The sequence below is a fragment of the Pezoporus occidentalis genome, unplaced genomic scaffold, assembly GCF_034315485.1.
Source record: "Pezoporus occidentalis ecotype Australia unplaced genomic scaffold, CSIRO_AGI_Poc_V1 ctg150, whole genome shotgun sequence".
In the NCBI taxonomy this organism is placed as follows: Eukaryota; Metazoa; Chordata; class Aves; order Psittaciformes; family Psittacidae; genus Pezoporus; species Pezoporus occidentalis.
In genome coordinates this window covers 1603568-1626104 of record NW_026913317.1, presented here as the reverse complement: position 1 = coordinate 1626104, position 22537 = coordinate 1603568, and the positions used below count along the sequence as shown (strand labels likewise).

At 41.3% G+C, this 22537-nt stretch overlaps 1 protein-coding gene across 6 annotated transcripts in view; it reads right to left on the bottom strand.

Moving 5' to 3' along the window:
• Window positions 1-22537, bottom strand: part of RBMS1 (RNA binding motif single stranded interacting protein 1) — a 153488-nt gene that overhangs the window by 95120 nt on the left and 35831 nt on the right. Inside the window, exon 1 of one of the 6 annotated variants that reach the window (XM_062611074.1) lies at window positions 4845-5057. The exons of 4 other annotated variants lie outside the window; for them this stretch is intronic. In XM_062611074.1, coding sequence (XP_062467058.1) covers window positions 4845-4907 — 63 coding nt within the window. In that variant the 5' untranslated portion in view covers window positions 4908-5057. Of the gene's footprint in view, window positions 1-4241; window positions 4266-4844; window positions 5058-22537 lie in introns of those variants that run through there. One more of the 6 variants, XM_062611075.1, reaches the window with a different exon arrangement.

The window sequence follows — 22537 nt, the reverse complement described above, 5'->3', positions numbered from 1 at the left end:
TACACACAATCTCATGCAATAAGCAAAGATCAATTTTAATGAAGACTTTAGAAAAGGGGGGGGGGGGAATAGGCCAAACCAGCTATCATGTCAAACAACTATTATTTTTATTTACTTGGTTGCAGCACTGTGCAGATGTGTTAGGAGCCATCTCAAGCTCTCAGGAAAGGATTTTCCCCTCCCTTCCTTCCTTCCTCTCCCCTCCCTGCCAATAATCATAGTTTAAAGGATCTAACCCTTCTGAAATGTGTTAACTCAAGCAAATTATTTTTTTTTTTTTTAACAGTTGGAAGTTTCAGGAAAAAAGGATTAATCCAAAACAAAACAGCAGATGTTCAAGACACAGACTTTTATTCTCCCTTCCATGTGAAGCTTCATGGCAAAGATACATACTTTAAACAGTAACACTTCCAAAGAGATAGAAATATACTGTTCACCCTGTTAGAAATACTAAACAAAAAGTTCACATTGCTAAACACAGATAAGACAATCATATCACTTTTCATAATCTGTAACATCATGCCTGACAAGATAAGATGCTTCATTTCTTTCATTCACCTTTGTGTTACAAGTATAGAAACCCACTGACTGAGCAGTTTTGCTCCCTTGAGAATAAAGGGGAACATCACAATCTGATAGATGCGCTTAAAAATATTAAAATAGCCAGTACTTAATGTAAGAATTTGTTAAACACAGGTAGACCTTTCAATATAGTATGCAGAGTAAAGGAAAACCTACTCTGTCAGCACAAGATAATGATACAAAATGATATAGTTCTTGTAGTTCTGAAAGAAAAGAACGAAGATAAACTAAGCTCATTTATTTAGGTAACCAAAGATACCGATCTCTTCAATCTTAGGCTTCTCAGCCTCCTGCCGCAGCACCATCTATACATAGAAGTGGTATAATTTCATATTAGTCTGGTCACAGACTGCTCTACAGAGCTGCATGGTTTGAGTTACGACCATGCGCAGGTCTTCCAAGTTTAACGAGGCTCCTTCTCACAGACATCACACACAGCACCAACTGGGAAATAATAAAGCAGGATTACAGGTGTAGCTTCTTGATACGTTAAACCTATAGATGGAGTGAAAAGCTAATCTACATTTTTAGTTTAAGACGAAAAAAAAGCTTTCTTAACCATCATTAAAAACCTACCGATCTTCAACTTTTAACAAAACCCAACCTGTGACACGGCACTCGATGGTAACAGAGCTGCATGAACAGATTAATTAAAAGCTTTGTACAGCCTTTTTACACAGGCCAAACACCAAATCAGTGTTAAATTCCTCACGTGCAGCTACACCCAGTTAATCTGCTCAAAAGCAGCAAACTATGTAAATCTCCTTACACTGGCGAGATAAACATTACACTCATCAAAACTTAACAAGAACCACTGTTACTGGGTAGAGCTGTTAAAAGGCACAGACGCGCTGGGCTTCCTGAGCACCCAGGCTGGGGTAGGTGGGACCCCACACTTGCCTCCATCCCCAGCCTCCAGAGCTGCTTCTGGTTTCCTCTCAAGAAACCCGAGAGCCGAGAAACATCCCTGCAACAAAGCCATTTAAAATCCCTAATCAAATAGCTGCACTAGCTCTGTAGATTCGAGGAGCAGATGGCAGGAGAAAGCCTAATTTTCCATTTACGATAATTTTACAGAGTGTAGAAATATTTACTTCGGAGGAGTGCCTCCCGATTTGCATGAAAATACCAAAAGTGGGAGGAGGGACTGAGAACCATCATGTTCTCAGCACACACAAACTGAGAGCTAAGAACTCCTGTATTAAGCAGGATATTGTATGTCATTTTGTTTCCTTCGCATTTCGGATGCACAATCTGCATTCTTCGCATAGCTCGAGTATCCTTGTTAGTAAAAATATTACCTTACACCTGCCTTTTTCAGATAGGATGCATGGCCACAAACATTGCGATGGGTTATTACTGCAGGTACTGTACAGCTTTCATTCTTTAACTAGACCTAAATATGCATTTCAAGCCAATTCTGTGACGAGTTGCCACTCATTTAAGCAACATCTAACTTTTAAGCCTGGTAGGAGTATTTTTAATATGCCACTCTGCCCGTAACACAGTAAACTGTTTGAAAATACAACTTCAGAGACCATATTTCAGTATTGTTACAAGTACCAAAAGAAAAAGATTAGGCAGCAGCCAATTGAATCTGGCCTGAAACTGACAATGTCGACTGGCTCCTACATGCTTGAGTTACAGGCTGAAATAAGACAGAGCAGGTAACAAGCCTAACACTATAAGCACAGATTTGTTTTTAGAACAAAACATGATTCTTTGGGAAGCAAAAAGAAAGTACGGGTAAAGCTCTAGACCTGCTTTAGCTAACTGGTATTTTGACAATGTTTTAAATGCAAGTATTATTTCATTTTACATTACAGTGCCTTAAAAATAAGTCAAGAGAATATCACCTTGCCTTTTACCAATAAATCACTCATCTTTTTACCTGAATCTGTCCTAGACTCTTAAAAATTAAACAGGACAATACTAAAACTGAAATGCACTTATACTATTCTGGTATCATATATGTTACAATACTAATAGAGACACACAAGCTACTAAAAAAAATTTTAATTTTTAAGGGGGTGGGTTTGGGTTGTTTTTTTTTCAGCTTCATATACTACATGCTGTTAACACTCAAAATACAGTTTCTCTTTTAAGAGATGATGGTAGCCAACTTTTCCTACGCTAACAGCACCTAGTGTCTCCGACTAAAACACAATTATAATTCAGTTGTCTGAATATGGGTTACACAGAGCATGGAGAGACTTAATCTGGACAACTCTTAATAAGAGCTGAAAAGTTAGGCTCCTAACACTCTTTGGCACTGTTTGACATCAGCACACCCCTGCAGGTGAAGCCCAAGTGAAAGGGAGATCAGAAAGTCGATCTTTAAACGACCTTAGTCTACATGAATGAAGTTAATAGTTTTCCATGGACTTAAACGGAGAAAGGGCAGGCCCTGGCTCCTTATGTAGGAAGTGTTTGAGTGAAGAATAGCTACACACTAACAAAAGGAACCTTTGGTACCCAGGGTCTTAAGCCCACATAATACCCCCGCATTCATTTCTTTCACTGCCTATTGGGGAAAAAAGGGTCTGTTTGTTTTTCTGATTCAGCCGGCCCTTTTAGCTCTTTGAATCTAAGAAGTGCACTGTGAAAAGGAGAGCATCTTACCAGCCTGCTCCAGACCAGCCGGCGAAGGAGCTCCTTTCCTGCCTCTCGCAGACACAGCCGCTGCCCACCGCCCCTCCCTAGCCCACCCGCGGGCACAGCAGCCCCACGGAGCCTTACTTAATTCATGGCCCCTCCAGGTAGGGTGAGAAAATATTATCTCCTACACTGGCTTTATTTGCAAAGTATGCAGGAGCCCCAGACAAGATCATCACCGTGGGCGGACCGGGGGCAGTTACTAAACCCGAGCCCGTGCACACAATGAGCGTGTTTTATTACGCACGGACTTGAATACGGTGAGGACAAGATGCAGAGATAACTCTGCGCGCTGCTGGGCAGCATCTGCAGGGTGTTGCAGAGATAACACACCAGAGATTCCCATCTGGAAGATACTGCTGTAAAATGCGGGAGGACGAGAAAGGAAATGGCTATTTTGTGTTTAAGCTTCAAGAAAACGAGTCTCACTCGCAGTGTGGCGCAGGTCGGCCCTGCAGATCACACGCCAGCCCAGCAACGCACCGAGAGGGTTTTAACATTTCGAATATTCCCATTAGTTCTATGAAACCCTTCCCCGCTTGGCAGCCCATCTGCCACTTCTGCCCCTCATGAATTCTGACCCTAGCAAAACTGGACAGAGCTCCCCCAGCACTGTGAATCGAATCCGTCCAATTCCGTCTTCCAGCTGGGAAGAGCAGCAGAGGAGGGAGGATTTTTCCTCACCTGGGAAGAAGCCTGCCACAGGATTTTTGGCCCGCTTTGTCGAGCCGGGAGCTTGTTAGTGACCTCTACTCCGTTTACCCTCTGGCACACAAACACACAGCCCGCTTTCCGAGGAGCTTAAAAAGTCACAGTGTATTTTTTTTCAGTCGAAGACTCAATAATAACACGCTCTGCAGTAAACAATGTAACCTTAATGACAACGTTTTCAGGGGCGGGAAAAGTGAAAAGCGCAGCCGAGGAGACAACGGCCCGGCAAGGCTGTGCCCCAGCTATTTCAACTAGTTTATTTCCAGCGACTAAACAAACAAACAAAGAAATACCTCTTTCAGCACAGCTCCACAGATACGAGTTCTCCGAGTTTATCGGAGCGGTCTGTCTACCCATAAAATGTCACACAGGATTTCCCTTGTGCACTCCGGGGGGGGGAGTTAGGGAGGGCAAGGGGTAAGTCCGAGGCGCGGTGGAGGATTTGCGGAAAGCTGCTCGAACGAAAGAGCGCGCCGCCGTTCTGCCGCTCATCTCACGCCGAGCAAAAACCATCCAGCCCCAAGTTTCGCTTCGCGGCCCGTGTTGCAACATCAGATCCTTTTTAACTTGTTGCCGAGCTCGGCAGGGCCGGCAGCCGCCCGGGCCTCGACGGCCGCACATACCGCCCCGAACCGAGCCGCGCCGCCCGGTAAGGTCACCCGGCGCCGGCTGCCCGGGCACTCGGCAAGGTCACGGCGCAGCTTTTCAGAGCGGGGGGGCGGGAGACGTGAAGGGAAAGTAGTTTCTTTTTGCACATCCCAGCTCTCGAACAGCACACAGGCTGCAACTCAGGCGAGTCGCCACCCCTCTCCCCACTCCTCCCCCAGCACCTCGGGAGAGGGGTGTGGGGTGTAAACTGGAGAAGCCACAATCCCCCCTCCTCCCCTGGCTCTTACCTGCTTCCGATACGGGGTCCGGCTGCTGCCCGCCGCGCTGCTGTTGCTGCTAGGGAATATCATCGCCCCGCCTGATTCCCGGCTCCCCCTTGAGATGGGGAGCAACTTTGGCGGCGGCCGCCGGACTGCGGCACGACGAGGCTGCAGGGCGCTCCCCGCCTCCGTGCCTTCTCCGCCGGTTGCGCTTCTTCGCTTCCCTCCGGCCCCCCACCCCGCCCCACTCCGCGCCGACCCTACCCCGCCGCAGCACCCCCAGCTGCCATCAACGGGCTCTCATTGACCGCCGCGGGCTTCCCCGGCCCGACCCGACCCGACCCAGCCCAGCCCAGCCGACCCCACCTCCCGCCGTCCTCAACCACCGCCCAGAAACAGGGAGGGAAAGAAAGAGAGAGAAAGGGAGGAACAAGACGAACACCCGCCGAGCCGCAGCAGGGGAGCGGGGAGCGGGCACAGCGTCCGTGCCCCGCCCCCGTGATGCGCGGGGCGGCGCGGAGCTGGGCGCGGGACCAGGGGAGGAGCTGGGCCAGCAGAGGCGCAAGGCGGCGGCCACCCCCGCGGAGCGCAATGGTTGCGCCTAATCGGGGGATGGTGGGGGGGAGACGGCCCCACGGCGGAATGCGCGTGCCGCGCATACCCCCGCGGGGTGCGTCTTGCGCGGTGCCGGCCCCGAGAAAGGTCCGGGCATCCCACAAGTGCCCGGCTGCTGTGTAACACCCCTTCAGACCCACACAAAGCCAGGCGGGCTGCTCTGAGCGTAGCACGTAGCGTAGGGCTCAACTCTGCAATTGAGATATGGGGAGAGGGGGAGGAACGCCCGGTCAAAGCCCTCTTCAGCGCCTAAAGGCACTGTCTGGGAAGCAGGGGGAAATATGACTTTCCTGGCAAAATCTGGGCCTAGGAAGTGTTGCGGTTCTGAGGCAGCAAGAGTGGGGCACATGGAGGAAAGGAGGTTCAGTCACTACTGCTCTGCATTGTTTACATTATTACAGTTGCATTACCTAGTGATGCTGGTAATCTAGTTTTTTACAAAGTCCAGAGTTACAGCTCTGTCAAGGCTCTGAGTTTCTGATTGGTGACACTGCAGAAGACCTTCTGGTATGGACATGCATCAACAGGCACCATTTGGTTTCTCTTCCTCTTTCTGCTAATATTGCGGCCCCAATTTAATGTATACAAACATGACAGTGGGAATCAGCTGGAGAGAAACAAAAAATTTCCAGGTTGTCCATTACTGAAAGTCCAAGTAACACGGTGCCATCTCACAACGCTGACATCTACAAAAACCATAATCCTCAGTTACTCAGTTTCCTAGAAATAATCACTGAGTATTTTGGTATCTTCATATATTGCCACCACAGGTCAGAGCCCATCTGAGTAGAACTGACACTAAGAAAGCACCATCAATTGGCAGAACTACATTCTGCATAACTTTCCTTTTATTTTCCTCTTTGAAGTCCTAAAATGGATCTCATTCAGTTTGGCCTTCATTTGGTAACACAAGTTTAAGTGCTGCTAGTACTGGATGAAAAGCACTGCAGCCACATGGTGATCACTGTCACTGAAAAATGTTTGATGGAGTTAGTTTGTACCAGCAGACTTTATGCCAGATCAGTTACCATCCATCTGTACTACGCTAACTTTGTGTTGAATCACGGGTCATTTTTATTCCCACTGCTGGCATAAACGTAGCACAGAGGCTTAAAGCTGGGATAAATTCACATTACATAGCCTGGTTAAGGCTGTAGCCTCACACTTGCTTTACAACATCAGTTGGTATCACTGCAGAAAAAAAGCAACTGTTCAGTAGCTGATTGTGGGTGAAGCATTTTTTACTATTTTCTCTCTATGATCAGGTTAATTTTCTTCCAGATCATTTCCTTTGTGTGCCTGTGCTACTGCTTGTGCCAGCGTAATGAAAGGGGTAGCATGAGAGCAAAAATAGGCAGGGGTGAGAGGGTGGATATGGCTGCTCGTTTTGGCAGCAGTATCAGATTATATTGGTTTAATACGTTCACGTACCTGTGGCTTAATTTGACAGAAATGTAGCTGTGTGCTCATGCCTTCCTGAGATGTACTACATACAGTAGGCGATCTGTGCTCCGGTCTTACTTATTATAGCCCCATGGTCACAGATGACACAACTGGATCCAGTGCTGAAGCACTGTCTTAAAGCAGTATAAACTGTAACGGTGACAGGCTACTTCTCCTGCTCAAATCTGTATTCTCAAGCGGAAATTAGCAACAGTCTTTTTCTGCGCAGTGTTCCGGTCACCAAAGGGGTGACAAAGCTTAGGTCTGCTACACCTACAGGAGGGCTTTGTTAGCTGGAGATGCACAGAGTGACCACACCTTTCCCTTGCAGGGAAAAGCTTTTCAAAACCCATCAATCATCCCTCGCTTCCTTCCCTCTCCTTTTCCTGCCCCATCCCCCAGGGAAGAGGCTGGAGGGATGTAAACACTATATGCTCGATTGGACCTATTCTCAGTCACTGTCATACCAGGGAAGGCACTCAAAAGTATTCCAAAGCAGTACCTGAAATGCTCCCATTTTGCCCTCTCTGTTGCCACATGTCCTGGAGCTTCCCATGATACATTTCCCTCTATTACCATTACTTTCTCTCCTAACATATTAGGAAAACATACAGTAACAAATATAAACCTGTAAACATCTACTAGACCACAATCAAATGGTATCTGTTTGTTTACTGTTATTAAGGAAAAACACATTACAGAATATTCTCAGAAGAAAACCTTGATGTCTTATTCTAAGTGTTAACCTACTTACCAAAATTTTCTGTTCTTTTAAAAAGGCTTGAGTAATCTATCTCCACTTTTTCTCAGGGGAAATAGCTGCCTTCCAACAGCTATGACAAGGTTATTCAAGAATACAGAGCCAGAGTCCTTACAGCAGCGTGGCTGGAGGGATGGGGACAGCAGACTTAAACTGGGAGTTTCTGACCGGACATAAGGACAGCCAGGCATTGCCCAGAGAGGCTGTGCGGTCTCCATCCTCAAACATTTTCAAGACTGCATACTGCCCTAAGCAACCTGACCAGATGTCTTAGCTGATGCTGCTTTGGGCTGGAAGTTGGACTGGAGATTCCCCGAGGTCCCTTCCAACATGAACTTATGCTCATATGAAAAAGCTGCTTGCTTCTTACTCTGGAACAGAGACAAAATGATTTCTGTGTAAAACCCTGTATTTGAGATTAAGTTGATAAGGCTTGAGATAATTCCCTGGACTTTTTAGTACATGTACAGTGATATATCAGTTCAAGATACTAATAACAGTTTCTATACGTATTTTCTGGGATGCAAGAAGCATGTCTTGTTTGCAAAGATCAATCTCAGTCTTACTCAGGTAGTCATTCCAAAGCTGAAACACCTAATATATAAAACATACTCAGATGTGATAATTTAAATCATCTTTTCAGTAACTTTGTTATTAACTGTGTACAACAGGTGTGAACAGACTTGCAGATAGCCAGGTATCTCACTGCTTACAGTTACAAACGAGCAATTCATTTTGATCCTGAGTGAAAATGTGACCGTAGGTCCAAGAAAATCTAAGTGTCTGCATAAATTATGTTCAGAGGTTCTTTAAATTACCCAGAGTTGCTTATTCAGAGCAAGGAAAACTTTCTGGGCAGATCTGGTGCATTCTGGAGCTACAATGTTGTAATTACACATTCTGTTTTGTTTGGAGGGTTTTTTGAGTGCAGCTCAGAAATCTAGGTTTGCAGAAAGACTGCGTAAATACAGAAAGAAAGATTTCTCTTGAAAACCTGGAAACAACCAGAAGCCCTCAAGAATCTTTCCAGTAATGTTTATCAGTCTTAACAAGTAGTAGATTGGCAAAACTAAGCCATTATTTTAAAACAGCTCTACTCATTTAAGCTGCTACTTCACCATTTCTGGTTTAAATCAAATCCATGGCTTCCCTTATTTATCTCAAAATTCAACCAAAGTAGCTATTTCCCCTCAGGGCATTCAGCACCTCTGTAGGACAGATGGTCCCAGGATCTGCTTTAAAAGGGAAGCTTTCACACCACTGTAAAACCCTGTGAGTCCAGACTGGACCTCCTGAATTTCACCATCAGTCCTGCTCTCCTGGCCACTTCAGGGCCTCCTGAAGACCCACTAGGGAAGGAGTGATTGTAGGCATCTCATTTCCGTACCTCGATGGGATCTAAAAGACCTATGCATTTTCCACCACAATGCTCAGTTCCCTGAAGATCCATCCTCCCATCACACCCAGTCATACATGGAAAGATACTAACCAGAGTAGGCTGAACTACAGCAATGCAAAAATACTTTGAAATACCCTATGCAAGCTAAGGAAACAGTATGCATGGCTTAACACTGAGAGATATTAAGCATTTCCTGAGAAATGATAATAATGGGGTGTGGGAAGCTAACTATCGTACAGAAGTAGATTTTTAATTTTAGGTTTAAGTATATCTATTCAGAACTGAAAGCAAGAGAAGCATTTATTACAGCCAAAGGAATCAAGTAAACTTCATTACATGGGAAGCTTCTTCAAAGATAAATAATCTTATAATTAGCTGGTTTTATTATTACTTAAATATTCCCAGTACACAGGTAATGAAATAAAATCTCTATCTTGCTAAGTGAGGATGAGAAGGAAAGGTAGAAATGGGACACAGTAATGCCGCGAACATGCAAAACACTTTCTGTATAAAAACTTCTGTATTTTTTTTCTTTTAGAAAAAGAATATCATTAAGAAACAATTACTTCTGCAGAAGTATATGCACTACTAAGAGCGAGATATTGCACACACAATGAGAAGCTGTTGTTTAAGAATGCCATTTTCAAAATAATTACAAGAACGTATTCAACAATAAGAAAGAATCTCCATGACGATCACAATCAAAAGGGGAACTTTTGAAAAAAAGTGGCAACTTTTCAAATATTGGTATCGAGAGACCAAATTACTTATATTCTAGATTAGAATACAAAAAAATAAATGCCATTTTGTCATTCATTATAAAATACCTGTGCACAGCACTATAACAGATTTCTTTAGATTCAAACTCGTAAGTTCATTCTCTCTGGGAATCCTCCAACCTGTCTCTGATTTTCCCATCACCTCTACTGTGGATCTTTTTTCTCTTAAATCCAACAGCTCCTTGTGAAAAAAGAGCAGTGCTCAGCTCCCTTCAGTGCACACACAATGCCTCTGCTGTGGCCCCTGGGTTTGTGCCTCCCATGATATGTTTTGACTCCTCCTGTTCATTTTAGCTTGCAGTTCATTTCTTCCATACTTCCTTAAATGTTCTTGGAAAGATGCTTTATAAATTGCACAATTATAAGTAATTGTTGCCATTCCTTCACTGATGACTGGTGTTAAGAATATGTACATAGAGAGCAACACAATCTCTTGTGAATGCCATGCCAGAATTCTATATTATGGAATGCATTATTTATTGAGAAACCCAACAAGATACTCTCTTGTAGAAGTATTTCCACTGTCAAACACACACCCCCTTCCTAAATATACCCTGTATATTCTGGGAAGCTCAAATATGAAACAGAATTACTGTAAAGGATTACTATTTTAAGGAGGGTGTTCATAATCAGTAATTAAAACACAGGACAAAATCCAATCTTGATGACTCTGAAAGATCTGAATTCTGCCATTAGCTTGATAATGTTGCCAAACACTTGTTTGAAACTATAAAGCAGTCAAAGTCTATAAACAGTTGCCAGATTTACTGTAGAACAAAATAATAAAGTCTGTCTGAAATGACAAATTATTGTTTTTTCTGCTTTGTTATTAACTATGTAGGAAGTTGTTCATTATAGTAAAACATATTTATGTTTTTAAGTAAGACTGCTAAGAAGAGCTCACTGTTTCAACACGCTTTCTTGACTGTGTATTTTCTACACTTTGTGCAGAATAAATTTATGGAACAGTAAAAGAAGAAAGTGAAAATATTTGGTAAATATTTCCTCGGAAACAATGATTCTGTGCAGCCATTTGATTTTTAAAATATTCTATATATTTACATTTTAAGGCAGTTCAATTTTGGTGTGCTGGATTTTCTTGGATTAAATTTTTCATTATGCAGGGCAGGCTTGAATGGTTGCTACTTTACTAGAATCACAGAGATAAGAAAGAAAAGAAATTAAAAGACTCCTACAATTAAAATACGTTTAAAGACTGAGAACAGTTAATGACACTGAAAAGATAAATGACTGCGCACTGGTTAGAGTGGAAGGTCTGACAAAATCAGCCAGACATAAATTTTATTCCTTATGTTACTCCTTTGTGTGCTGTTTTCTTGTAGTCTAAATCCACCAAACAGCTTCAGATTTGTCAGTGCTCTATGGTTATGGAAAATAAATTAAGAAAATCAAACCCTTACCTGGTCCTTCCACATCTATAAAACAGGACATATAGTTTGAAGCCTTTAATGCAACATGCACTATTTGCATTATAAACAAATTTTGTACTAGAGCTATAAGGAGCAGGCTGGAATCGCAACACATGCTATATCCAAACTGGGTCATTATGGGAAAAGAGGGAAAAGGCAGAAAAAGGCACTTAAAAGATAATACGCAAAAACAAATACGGGAGTTATTGTCACTAGGGCAAAACCAGGCTTACCCACTCAAGCTATGGGCTTGAAGTACACCTGAGTTAAAAAAACAGACCAGATGCCGCTCTGCTAATCTCTGTTGCATACAGCCGTCATGCTGGCAGGAGCAACAAGCCAGACTAGAGATTGTGTACAGTAGGTGTACACAGGTGGGTATCTTGGATCAAAACCACAAAACAACACTCTTTCCAAACAATGTTGTTGCTCTAAAGTGACTCTTTTTGCCCTTTGTATTTCCTTATCCTTCCCTGGAACCAAGTCCAGTTGTGTTTGTTCAACAAATACTAGTGGTCAAGTGAAGAACTGACAGCTCTACCTGCTGACAAGCACTGTGCAAATTTTTCCTGTCCTCACACACATCCCTGTCAATTAACCTCATTTCTGACCTGCAAATGTCTTTACAGTGCTCAAACTCCCCTGAGTACACTGACAACACTGTACTCGCTCTCTGGTATCCATTTACATCATCTCAGCTGGAGTGTGAGAAACTAATTTCCATATAGATTTCACAGGGGCACATAAATTTTATCTGTTTCAAAATTATAGCCTTTACGCTCCAAGTTTGTTTTATAATCACATATAAACAGAGAGACATTTGTTTATAATACACAATGACCTAATTTAGAGTACAAAGGGAAGAAATAGGATCATGTGGCAGAAGGTAAGCAAATATTCAATAATGACTCTGAATCTTATCTCATTTTCAATACCTTTAAAATAAAAGTATTCCATAAACCTCGACAGAATTGTTTCTGGTGTAGCGTACTTCTCTGACAGGCATTATGGGTTTCAGTTTGCCAAAGAAGCTAAAAAAATTTTTTTTTCCCCCCCTAAAAATGCATGCTTTACCCCTGTGAGTTTTGAAATTGCATACTTGTTACATTTGTAGCACCTACACAACACCAATGTAACACAGAATAAAATCATCAACAGATCAAATTTCAGGATAAGAATTCTTCTTCCCATTTAAATTCAGTACTCATAAATGTCATCTGGCCAGTGGCCATGGCAATGGCAAACCTCCACCAGCATGGTACTTGGCATCATGGAAGGCTCCCCGTGCCTTGTGATTGTCTATAATTTGCAGAGCCCCACTCCCAGAGATGAAACGAGGACATTGCTCCTGCTGATGCAGCCCTTCCCTGAAGAGCTATAGGATCCTGTACCTGAAGGTATAAGATAGGGCTGACTCACTATAGACAGGTGAAAAGCAGGAGCAGAACATCAAAGCCATCTTCTGACACACTGTACAGTCATCAGCTGCAAACAGGGGTTTTGCCACTTTCACTCCAAGCTAAACCAGCCACAAATTCATTGCTATCCCAAGTCTGTGTCTTCACATTCATCATTTCAGTTCCTGTAATTTTAAATTCAGAGATGATCTGAATATTTACGCTCAGTAATCAGTAAATTAATCAAGATGGTTAGGACAATTTATTTCAGGGAGTAATTCATGAAGTTATTTACTAATTGTTCGACACTAAGTGTCATGGGCTGGCAGCAGCACAAATCATTGTGGGAAAATATTTCATTGCATCATAATTAAGTTTTATATTTATTTAGGTAAATAGACTCTTAAAGTTGTTTTCAACACATTCTCTGGAGTTGGATTCAAAGAATCTGTCAGATACTGCACCATCATATTTCACAGTCTGTTCTCCAGTATCAATGATAAAACCTGGAATGAAATCCTAGCTTGGTCAATAGGAGCTTTGCCAGTGAGTCCCTGATTTCACTCATAATGGAAGCATATACACTCTGCTATTGTGATCTACTGAGTGCATTTAACCACTCAGGGATGCTAAGAAGGAGGAAATCTCTGCTCTTTTTCCCCTTCCTGCTTTGAGCTTCATGGTTTTGAGCCCTCTGCTTGATCCTGTTTCTTCTGCTTGCTGATTCAACTCACTAATCCAGCAGAAATCTTTCTGCTTTTCTTTCTGCCGTGACAGGGAGTTGATGTGGGTCACTGAAGTGTCTAACAAGACCATCACAAGTTAAGTGGCAGGAGCACAAAGCTAGGAAAAGGCAAGGTGGGGAAGGTGTGGCTTCCGTGGGAGGTGTTGCTGGCTGTGTGACTGGGTGGCATTTTGGCTGTGTGGCTTCTCTCCGTCTAGGGCTCCCCCATAGAATTTTACATTGCACATTTTTAACTGGCAAGCATTTATTTAACCATATATTAAAAGGGAGGTTATTGCAACAGCCAGACCCCAGCCATTTTGTGCAAATGTGCTGCAACTGAGCTGGGTGAGTGAGTTCGGATAACACAAGAATAAGGTTGAACTTTCGCCCCCAGTTCCAGCATTCTTTGAAGTTCTTCACTGCCTTGGCAACTCCTTCCCTATCTTCCACTGCTGCAGACTCTGTCAGAGGTTCTGCATAGCCAGCATTTTCTCTGTTCTGGGATCTTCAAAAAGAATTTTGCACTAAGCTCCCTAGGGACCAGATCTTCACAGTGTTTCAGTGCTTGCACTACGACTTGCTGCACTTATTTCTGAGCAGAGCAAAACTCTCAAGCAGTGTTTGCTGAATGGGGCTCTAAGACCAAAAGGACTTCAGCAAATGGCTACAGGAACCTTCTAGACCTACTTACTAGGAGGAAAAAGATGACCATCTTCTAGCGGGAAGCACATTTCAATAATTCTCTCGATAATATTTTAACATAAATCTATGTAAACATAGATGCATGCACATCAGGTTTTTGTTACCAATCCATCAAAACTACCAAATAACTGCCCACTTCTGATCCAGTTGTTCCCTAATGTAATCCAGAAGTACATAATAAATACAACTGGACAGGACCATAATATTGCTTCTGACTCTAAGACACAATTTACCCCTCACTATTCTACAGATCATTGAAAAGTTTTCACATGAACATTCACTTACATAATTATACATTTGTTGTATTTTCCACAGTTATCTGTTGGATACATTATTTAACCTGACTGGCTGACCTGCAATCCAAAATATCATCCAAGTATATTTGGTGAAGCACACATAAAATTATGTTTGGAAAACCAGATGGATTTTGGAGACCCACAGATAACAGTGCTGCAGAAGACAGGCTTAGGTACTCCAGAAGTTAGGAGAGGGTAATGGCTTGGAAAGGCAAACATGCTTGCTTCTTATACCTTCACTGTAATCAGTTACTTTACAGCAGACAGTCTCATTACTATAAATTGCAACTAGAGGCATTTTTGCCTTGCAAAGGAATTCATAAAAACATGTCAGATCATGTCAGCTGAGATGTTATATAAATCATATTCTGCACAAAATGAAAACATATATTTTGCATCCAAGAAATTTCTGATTGTTTTCTGAGCAGAGCCCACTGCTTCACAACTCAAGAATTTTTATCAGAATTACCAACATCACTTAAAAGACATAAAGTTGAAAATCTAAATATGCCTTAATGCTTTCATTTGAATCGCCTTGTTCATTGTATTTCCACTTAAGTTACTACTTCGTTCCACAGAAGGGTTGTTCCCAACACCGCCTCAGACCATTTCAGAATACGCATTAGCTCCTGCGCGCACATGTGTGCAATCTAGTGTCATTACCTAGAGAAAAAGGAGTGTTCTTAAACCAACTACTAACATACTGACAAGAGGTACGAGTAAAGAAGAATCCTTATGTTGTAACACTAATTTCAGCTCCTGACACCAGTCACTAAAACCTGTGGAAACTACTAACTTCTTTGACATTACTGGGTCTTTAGGGTTTTTTTATCTACTTTATTTGGTATTTGGTAACTTGAGAAAGAATAAACCCTTCTTCCTAGCAATGACATACAATATGACAGTTCACATGAGTAAAACATGCAGGCACATGATTTTACAGGAACTAGGCCAGAGTGAAAAAAAGTCAGAGAGCTGTATTAATCCTTTGGTGACTATATTGAGTGGGCTCTGCATCGGCTACACTGGATTTGATCAAACCGTTCTCATAGAATGAGAAAGAAAAAAAGGAGAAGCTAAAACTTTGAGATATGACTTCAACCACAAAATAAAGTCCAATCTGAATCCTCATTAAAAAAAAATGTAAAAAATAAATTACATATTTTGTATCAAAACACATAAAATCTGACCACAAATACATGCAAGCAGAATCACACAAAACAAGTAATTCATGTTGAGTGAGTTTCCTTATTGTAGTTTTTACTAGTGTCATTGTGAAATAGAGAAAAAAAATCTTCTTATTTTCCATTAAAAAATTCAAGGTAAGTCTTTGAAATGTCACCAATGTAGACAACCTTTAATTTTTTAACAAAACAAAAGGCAGTTTTGAATTAACTAAAAGGTTAATTCTAGAATGTATTACCATAACATTTCCATTTAAAATAATACATCCTTTTCTAATCTGCATTTTAGATTCCTCAGCTACAGTTGGTTTATATGCTTAAAATTGTCTAATTACTGATTTTCTATTATGCTTGGCTGATAAAATTCAAGAATTGAATCAAAACTGTGCTAGAACTCCTTTGTTAAAATGTTAAAATGTTAAAACAACCAGGCAATTTGCCTCTCATAAACTACTAGCTACTTCTTGATTGTCAGTGTTAGGCAGCTCACCCTGCAATGGAAATTATTTTATGATACCTAACTATGGATCTTTGTTTCTGCTGGACTACTAAACTGCTCCTTGATCCTTTCAAGAACTGTAAACTATAAAGATACTGAAAAGACAGAGAGAAAAAAACCAAAAAGGCATGCTTTTTCATGCTGAGAAACTCCAGGCCTCAGATGACACACTGTACTTAGTGCTATTTACTGTACCACTGTCATTATTTGGTAGCTGATCAAACTAATAAACATACTATTTAGCAGAGTGGGTACTTGTAGTGAGTAGCTGTGAGCTCCTTCTGTTTTTTTTTTCACTGAGACTTTGCTAGTTCTTTCGTACCAGATCTGATTTAAGAGATGTCTCTCGCTGCCACAGCATTCACTGTCCACATCCATGCCAGCCATTTATTGCACCCTTCAGAGCAGACATTACCACACTCCTTAGCTGGATTGAACCAACTGCTCATGCGGGTACGCTATGAAGTAAAAAAGCAAATTGATACAGTTTAAATCTACAGATACACATACATACATACTTTCCCTAATGGGTTAATTTCCCAATTCTGATGCTGAGAGCAGCTTCACATGTAAGTCTTGGCCAGATCCAGGGACAGAGGCAGGAACTTCTAAATCCCACCCAACTGCTGAGGGAATAGCAATGGGGAGATACAGTCTGCCTGCAGAGCCCTGACCAGACTCCAAACTGAAAGCAAGTAGCTACTCAGGGTTTTACGTAGCAGCACATAAAATATTTTCATTTCAAGAGACATTTGCAAACATGGAATTGGTTTCGTCTTCAGATCTCAAATTTGCAAATGAAATCATCTTTGTTTAAAAATATACTTTAGGGAAAACTGCAAAATACTATATGCTTGGAAACAAATTCATAAAGCTGCACAAAGAGAAGGAAAATGGAGGGATTTATCTCTGTAAATATCAGTGGTTTAAAAAACAAAGTGGAGATGTTGCACATTTAACAAAAACCTTAAGTTCACAAATTTCCTCACATGTACAGCAATTCCTTCTTTAAAAGCTGAAATCATGGTTACAGTAACTTCCTATTCAGTCATTTCCTTAATTAAAGCATTGAACTTTAATGTGAAATACAGCCATTACAAAACCAGAAAGGAATCTGAACAATAACAATCCAGTCAAATGGTCAGCGCAATAACCAACAGTGACGTCAAGAACACCGGCTGATAGATACTTTTTCATCTGAATCAATTATGCTGTGATTCTCTAAGACACAAAATGAAGTTCTAGGCAACTCTGTACTGGATCAATGCTGCACTAGCCACGTGATACAATGCAGTGAATACTCAGCACAAATGGGCTCCCCTGGGTAAAAGTTATTTTAAAACCAAGTCGTATGTCACTTTTTTCCCAAATTTTTGAAAGGTGGTAATTTTAGTCCAGCAATATGTATACCTCAACATAGTCTCAAATAACTTTACTGCTCTGTAACTGAGTATTACCCAAACAGAAGCATTTTTGAGTCCCTTTTTATCTTTGTTCTACTGCAACATCACAATTCCACTGATGCCCCAAATGTCAGTGTTCTCATTTTAAGCAGTCTCCTTCCCTTGGACAGTCACTGCATTCATGCCTATCTTTGCCTTCCACAAATGACCCAAACTCCCAAAAAGCCAACACCTTGGAGGATGCTGGTCACCCCTGCTTAACCCAGGGCAGTGTCTGCTGCATTAGAGACAGCAAGGCTGTTCCTGTAGCAGCGCTGGAAACCCCGCCTGGCTCAGGAGCTGCATTTAGCGGAGAAAGAGGGCACCAGTACAGGAACGCTGCCAGGAGCTCCAGGCAGGCTGCAGGCATTGCTCACCCCTACAGTCATAAGCACTGCACTGTGCACACTGCCTCAGCAGCAGCAATGCAGCCCATGTGTTCTTGTACCTGATTTGAACCGCATTTGCACAGCCATACAGTCCCACAGGGCACAGATCTGCCATTAACGATCATGGGACCACAGTATTAGGTTTTGACACTATTAGGGCTTTCCTGTTGCCCAGACAGCAATAACTTTGCAGGTCTCTAGTTACAGCCAGCTCATGCTCTGGGTAGGTGCAAAGGGTCAGAGAGTCACTGCAGGGAAGGGCATCATCTGTTTTTCAGGCTGGTTTATGGTGTTGGGGCATAGCATCTTCCTGAAGATGCAAGGTCACTTAGCTCATCAAAACTGATAGGTTTTGAGGGACTGGTAGAGTCAATAAGAGTTAAAAAAAGAGTTTACAGAACAAATACTATCAGAGTTCTAGTGCCTGCTATCTAGAATCTAGCTACTTTCACATAAATCCTTATATTTAATCAGGATGGTTTTGGCTGGTATAATCAAAGTTTTTTCCAAAATAATTGAAAATATACACTGACTTTTTTTTTTTGTTTGTTATATATTTTACACCTCATAACACTGAAGGGCATGTTAGATATCTGGAACTGTCTGATCCCCTGGATCCATGTCTACCATATTCTAGTTACTCTAAGACTTTAAACTGGGCTGAAGAGACAATGTTTTAAGTGCAAACCTTGTTGCACAGATTGTGCAACAATCAATCACACAGTAAAATGGGCATAATGAAACCCACAACTTTTCCAGTTAGCATCACACCTCCAGGGACTTTTATGTTTTTTTTAAAGAAAAACAAAACCAGACAAAACCTCAGAGTTAAGAGATTACTTTAAGAAGGCAACAATTTGTCCAGACTATGGAGTAAGACATAACGATGTTCTCTCCTCTGCCTTAAAGAGGGCTTTTCTAAGTGTTTCTCCTAGCTGATTTTATTAACTGTTAAAAAAAACCTCCATAAAGGTAAAAATAAAAAAAAAAACCAACTCAATTATGCACTTTAAAGCACATTGTTTACAGTTTGATCCAGCTCCCAGACAGTGGGATTTTTCTTTTTTCTGACTGAAGAACGCTGGTCAGGAATGGTAGGTATCACATTGCTAACTTCAACACTGCAATCTGATTTCTGCAGGCCAGCCCAAGCGGATAGCTACTGAAATCAGCTGGAGTCTTTGATGGGTACAAGATAAAACTGTACAGATAACACTGAAGATTGAGTGCTACAGCTAGAGCCTGCTGATTTATCTCATTGGCTGCACTATCATATCAACAGAGCCTCCTTGGCTTCGCCGGCAGAATGCTGTGCAGGAGCAGGCTGTGGGTGCCCCAGCGCACACTGCAGGACCCTGCCTTTATCTGGTGATGGAAATGCCCTGCAGTGAGGTTTCTGGGTAGACAGAACTCTTATTTTCACAGGTGTAAATCCAAAGTGAGGACTTTTTGGTCCAGTTTACAAAATCTAATTTGGAAAGAATCCTGGATCTCTCTTGTTGCTAGATGCTTGTAAAACACAAGCACTGATGAGTTAGTAATTAAGTAATAATAGCCATCATGAAATTGCAAAATTCATATTTACTAGGTAAGACCGTAATCCTGCTGCATGATATCATGATAACCAACTTATTTTCCCTTGAAAGGCAAATGTAGATGATACTTGGTAACATGCTACTACTAATACTGCTTTTACTTCACAAATGATGAAGAGAAATATTTTTCAGTAACTGTTCAAGAAAAAAAAACTTGTATAATGATCCTGTTAAACAGACACAAGGAGATATGGAGGCTTTGTTTGCAATTAAGATACTTTATTAAAGGGAAAATAAATCTGCTTCTGGGCTGGATTCTCCAAAATGAAAGGGATTTTCAGGTGATGGAAGTGAGCATTGTGCTGGGTCTCCAGCCTGATTACTTCCTGCAGGGATGGTTTTGTCATTGTACCACCACCCCTCCCCTGCTACTCTTAAACAACCCAGGGTCACCGTGTCCTCTCTTTAATTAGTATCTCACTGCTGGAGGGAGGGGAGAATGTCAAGGAAAAAAAAGAATGAGAAGACACTGTAAACAAAGGTCCTCAGGGGCATCTTAACAATCTGGACAAGAAATGGAAAAAATGCTCAGTTCTTTTGTCTGTGATAAAAAGGAAGAAACTGATTGGGGTGGGCAGAATTTAAATGTAGTTATATGAATTTGGATAAAATAAACAGAAATCATGCTAAGAAGGAATCTAACTTTGTTCCCAAGAGGGCTTTATCGTAAAACAGATGAGCATATAATCTGCATTTTACAAAAAAGCCAACTAAAATAGGGTGTTCCAACTATAAAGCAGCCAAAGCCCTAAGGTATACTCTGCTTCCCTAACAGCCATAACCTAGCTCAAGTGGGGTGAAAGCAATTACTGTTATTTGCATTAGAACTGCCAATGTGTACCTTTTTTTGTGCAAAAGTATTTGTACTGCAATAAGTAGCCTGTTGCATTACTGCAATTTATACCTACATTTTCCACAGAAAAATATAGATAATCCAAAAATAAAGCAAAATGGCATATAAAGCAGTAAGAGAACCCCACCACTTCACACTAGATAATTAACTTGTCCTCAAAGCTCTCTAGGCTGATGAATCATAAAAATAGCAAACATTACTAAAGACTGTCCTTCTCAAATGGGCAATGTTGGGCACATAAGCATATGAACATTTACCTTTTTTACTTTCCAGAATCCATAACATGACACATAGGAGAAATTTGTTAGCTAGATACAGCCAAAGGTCAGCATTTACACAAAATTCAATTTTTCTTAGAATTTAGAGTATTTTACAGATTTCAGATTACTTTTTTTGTTGTTGTTACTGTTGTTCTCTCCTGGTATATCAGGAAGGAAAACTTGATTTTAAAGCAAAACTCCTGCTGAAAGTAAGGTTTCTCTGTAAAGCTGACGGCATAGGAAGTTAAATGGCAGTGTGTCAGTCACTTGGCTAGCTGTTGTAGCACAGAGTAGGTGGCCTTCCCCCTCCTGGAATTTCCTGCTCCAAGGTAGGCCCTTAGGTTACTCATGCCATGAGAAAAGGGAAAAGGAAAAGAAACCACACATGCTTCAGAAGAAAACCATACATGCAAAGAGTTGCAGAAAAAACATACATTTGGAACATCCCAGTGGAAATGAGAGCTCTAAATTCAACCTGGAGCGAGTACTCGCACACCATCTTAGCGCCTGCTGTCTTGAGCGTTCAGGAGTGGATCTCTCACAATTCTGCTACCAATGTGGTCACAATTTATGTAAAATAATGAAATGCTAAAAAGGAAGAAGAGGAATAGACTCTAACCTGTGGCTATGGCATCATCCCAAATACAGGAAAACCGCATTCGAATCTTTACTTTATTTTCTGCTTCCAAGCTACTGAAAAAAGAAATACATACAAAATATATTTAGATACTGTCCTGGGTTCAGCAGTAGCTGACAGATACTTAGGTACAAACAGAACTATGTGCCAGCTAAGGCAGGACCCCAATGACTGACTCAACTCCTCAGCCCCTGCAAGAATTTAAACATCCTATTCCTCTATTTAAAATCTGAATACAACTGAGCAATTTCAGTTTGGTGTGTTGGTCTTTTTGGTTGTGTTCTGAAGTCCTGAATCATTAAGTCAGAAGAACACCAGACCTATGTCAACAATTCTAACACGCAGCTTCAGTGCATGGATGCTTTTGGTTATGTCTTGCGTTTTGAAGCCCATGCACCCTGAGCAGTACAGTCACCGCAAGGTGGGTTTCAGCTCCACTGGCATAAGTTTGGCTGTGAGCTGAGCATTATTCTGTGGTTTCAGTCTATACCACAAGAGTGATGCTTACCAGTATGCAGGCTAGCTCAGTTTCTACCTCTGGATCGCAGCATAAATACATCTGGAATCTCACATTTCATCTTTAATATATATATGTAAAAAATATAGAATACCTCCCACCCCTTCTTTGTAACAAGCAATGTTAAACTGAAGAACTGCTTGATTTTTAAATTACTATGTTTTACAAAATCAGATGCAGCTTTTATATACCTGTCTTTTATTAATCAGTTTCATGATTTTCATGACTGGATTTATGATGCCAAACACTTAGAGTAGGTAAGAGTGCCATTCTTTGTGCCCTAACTCGTCTCCTCTCTCACCTTGCCCAACCACAGCTGAAAATTCTTTGGGGAAAAAAAAAAAACAACAAAAAAACCCAAAACAACCCCCGCAAACTAATGCACTCTATGGGTGAGAGGAAATAAAAAGCACATTTGAAAAGTATGAATTTTAGCTTTAAAAACACTGACATTGATTAAAGATTTCCATAGTGTACAATTTACAAGAAATTACCTCAGCAGGGTGAATGGATTCGGTTTCATAATCACAAAGTTCCCTAATTCCATGGTATTATATTCCAAGCAAGCTTGTATATTAAGTTTAATTTCACTTTTTTCAGGAAGTGATTTTACTCAAGATTGAATACAGCTGCTAGAGGAGTTCACTGTTCCAAAAATTCTTCTATGCAAACTGAAATAAAAAGACATTTCTGGAGGTGAGGATTCACGTCCTGATTCTGAAACACAGACTACTTTGGAGAAGCCAAGCTCCACTACCAAAAAACGTTACTGAAGAAATAACAGTCTTTAAATATT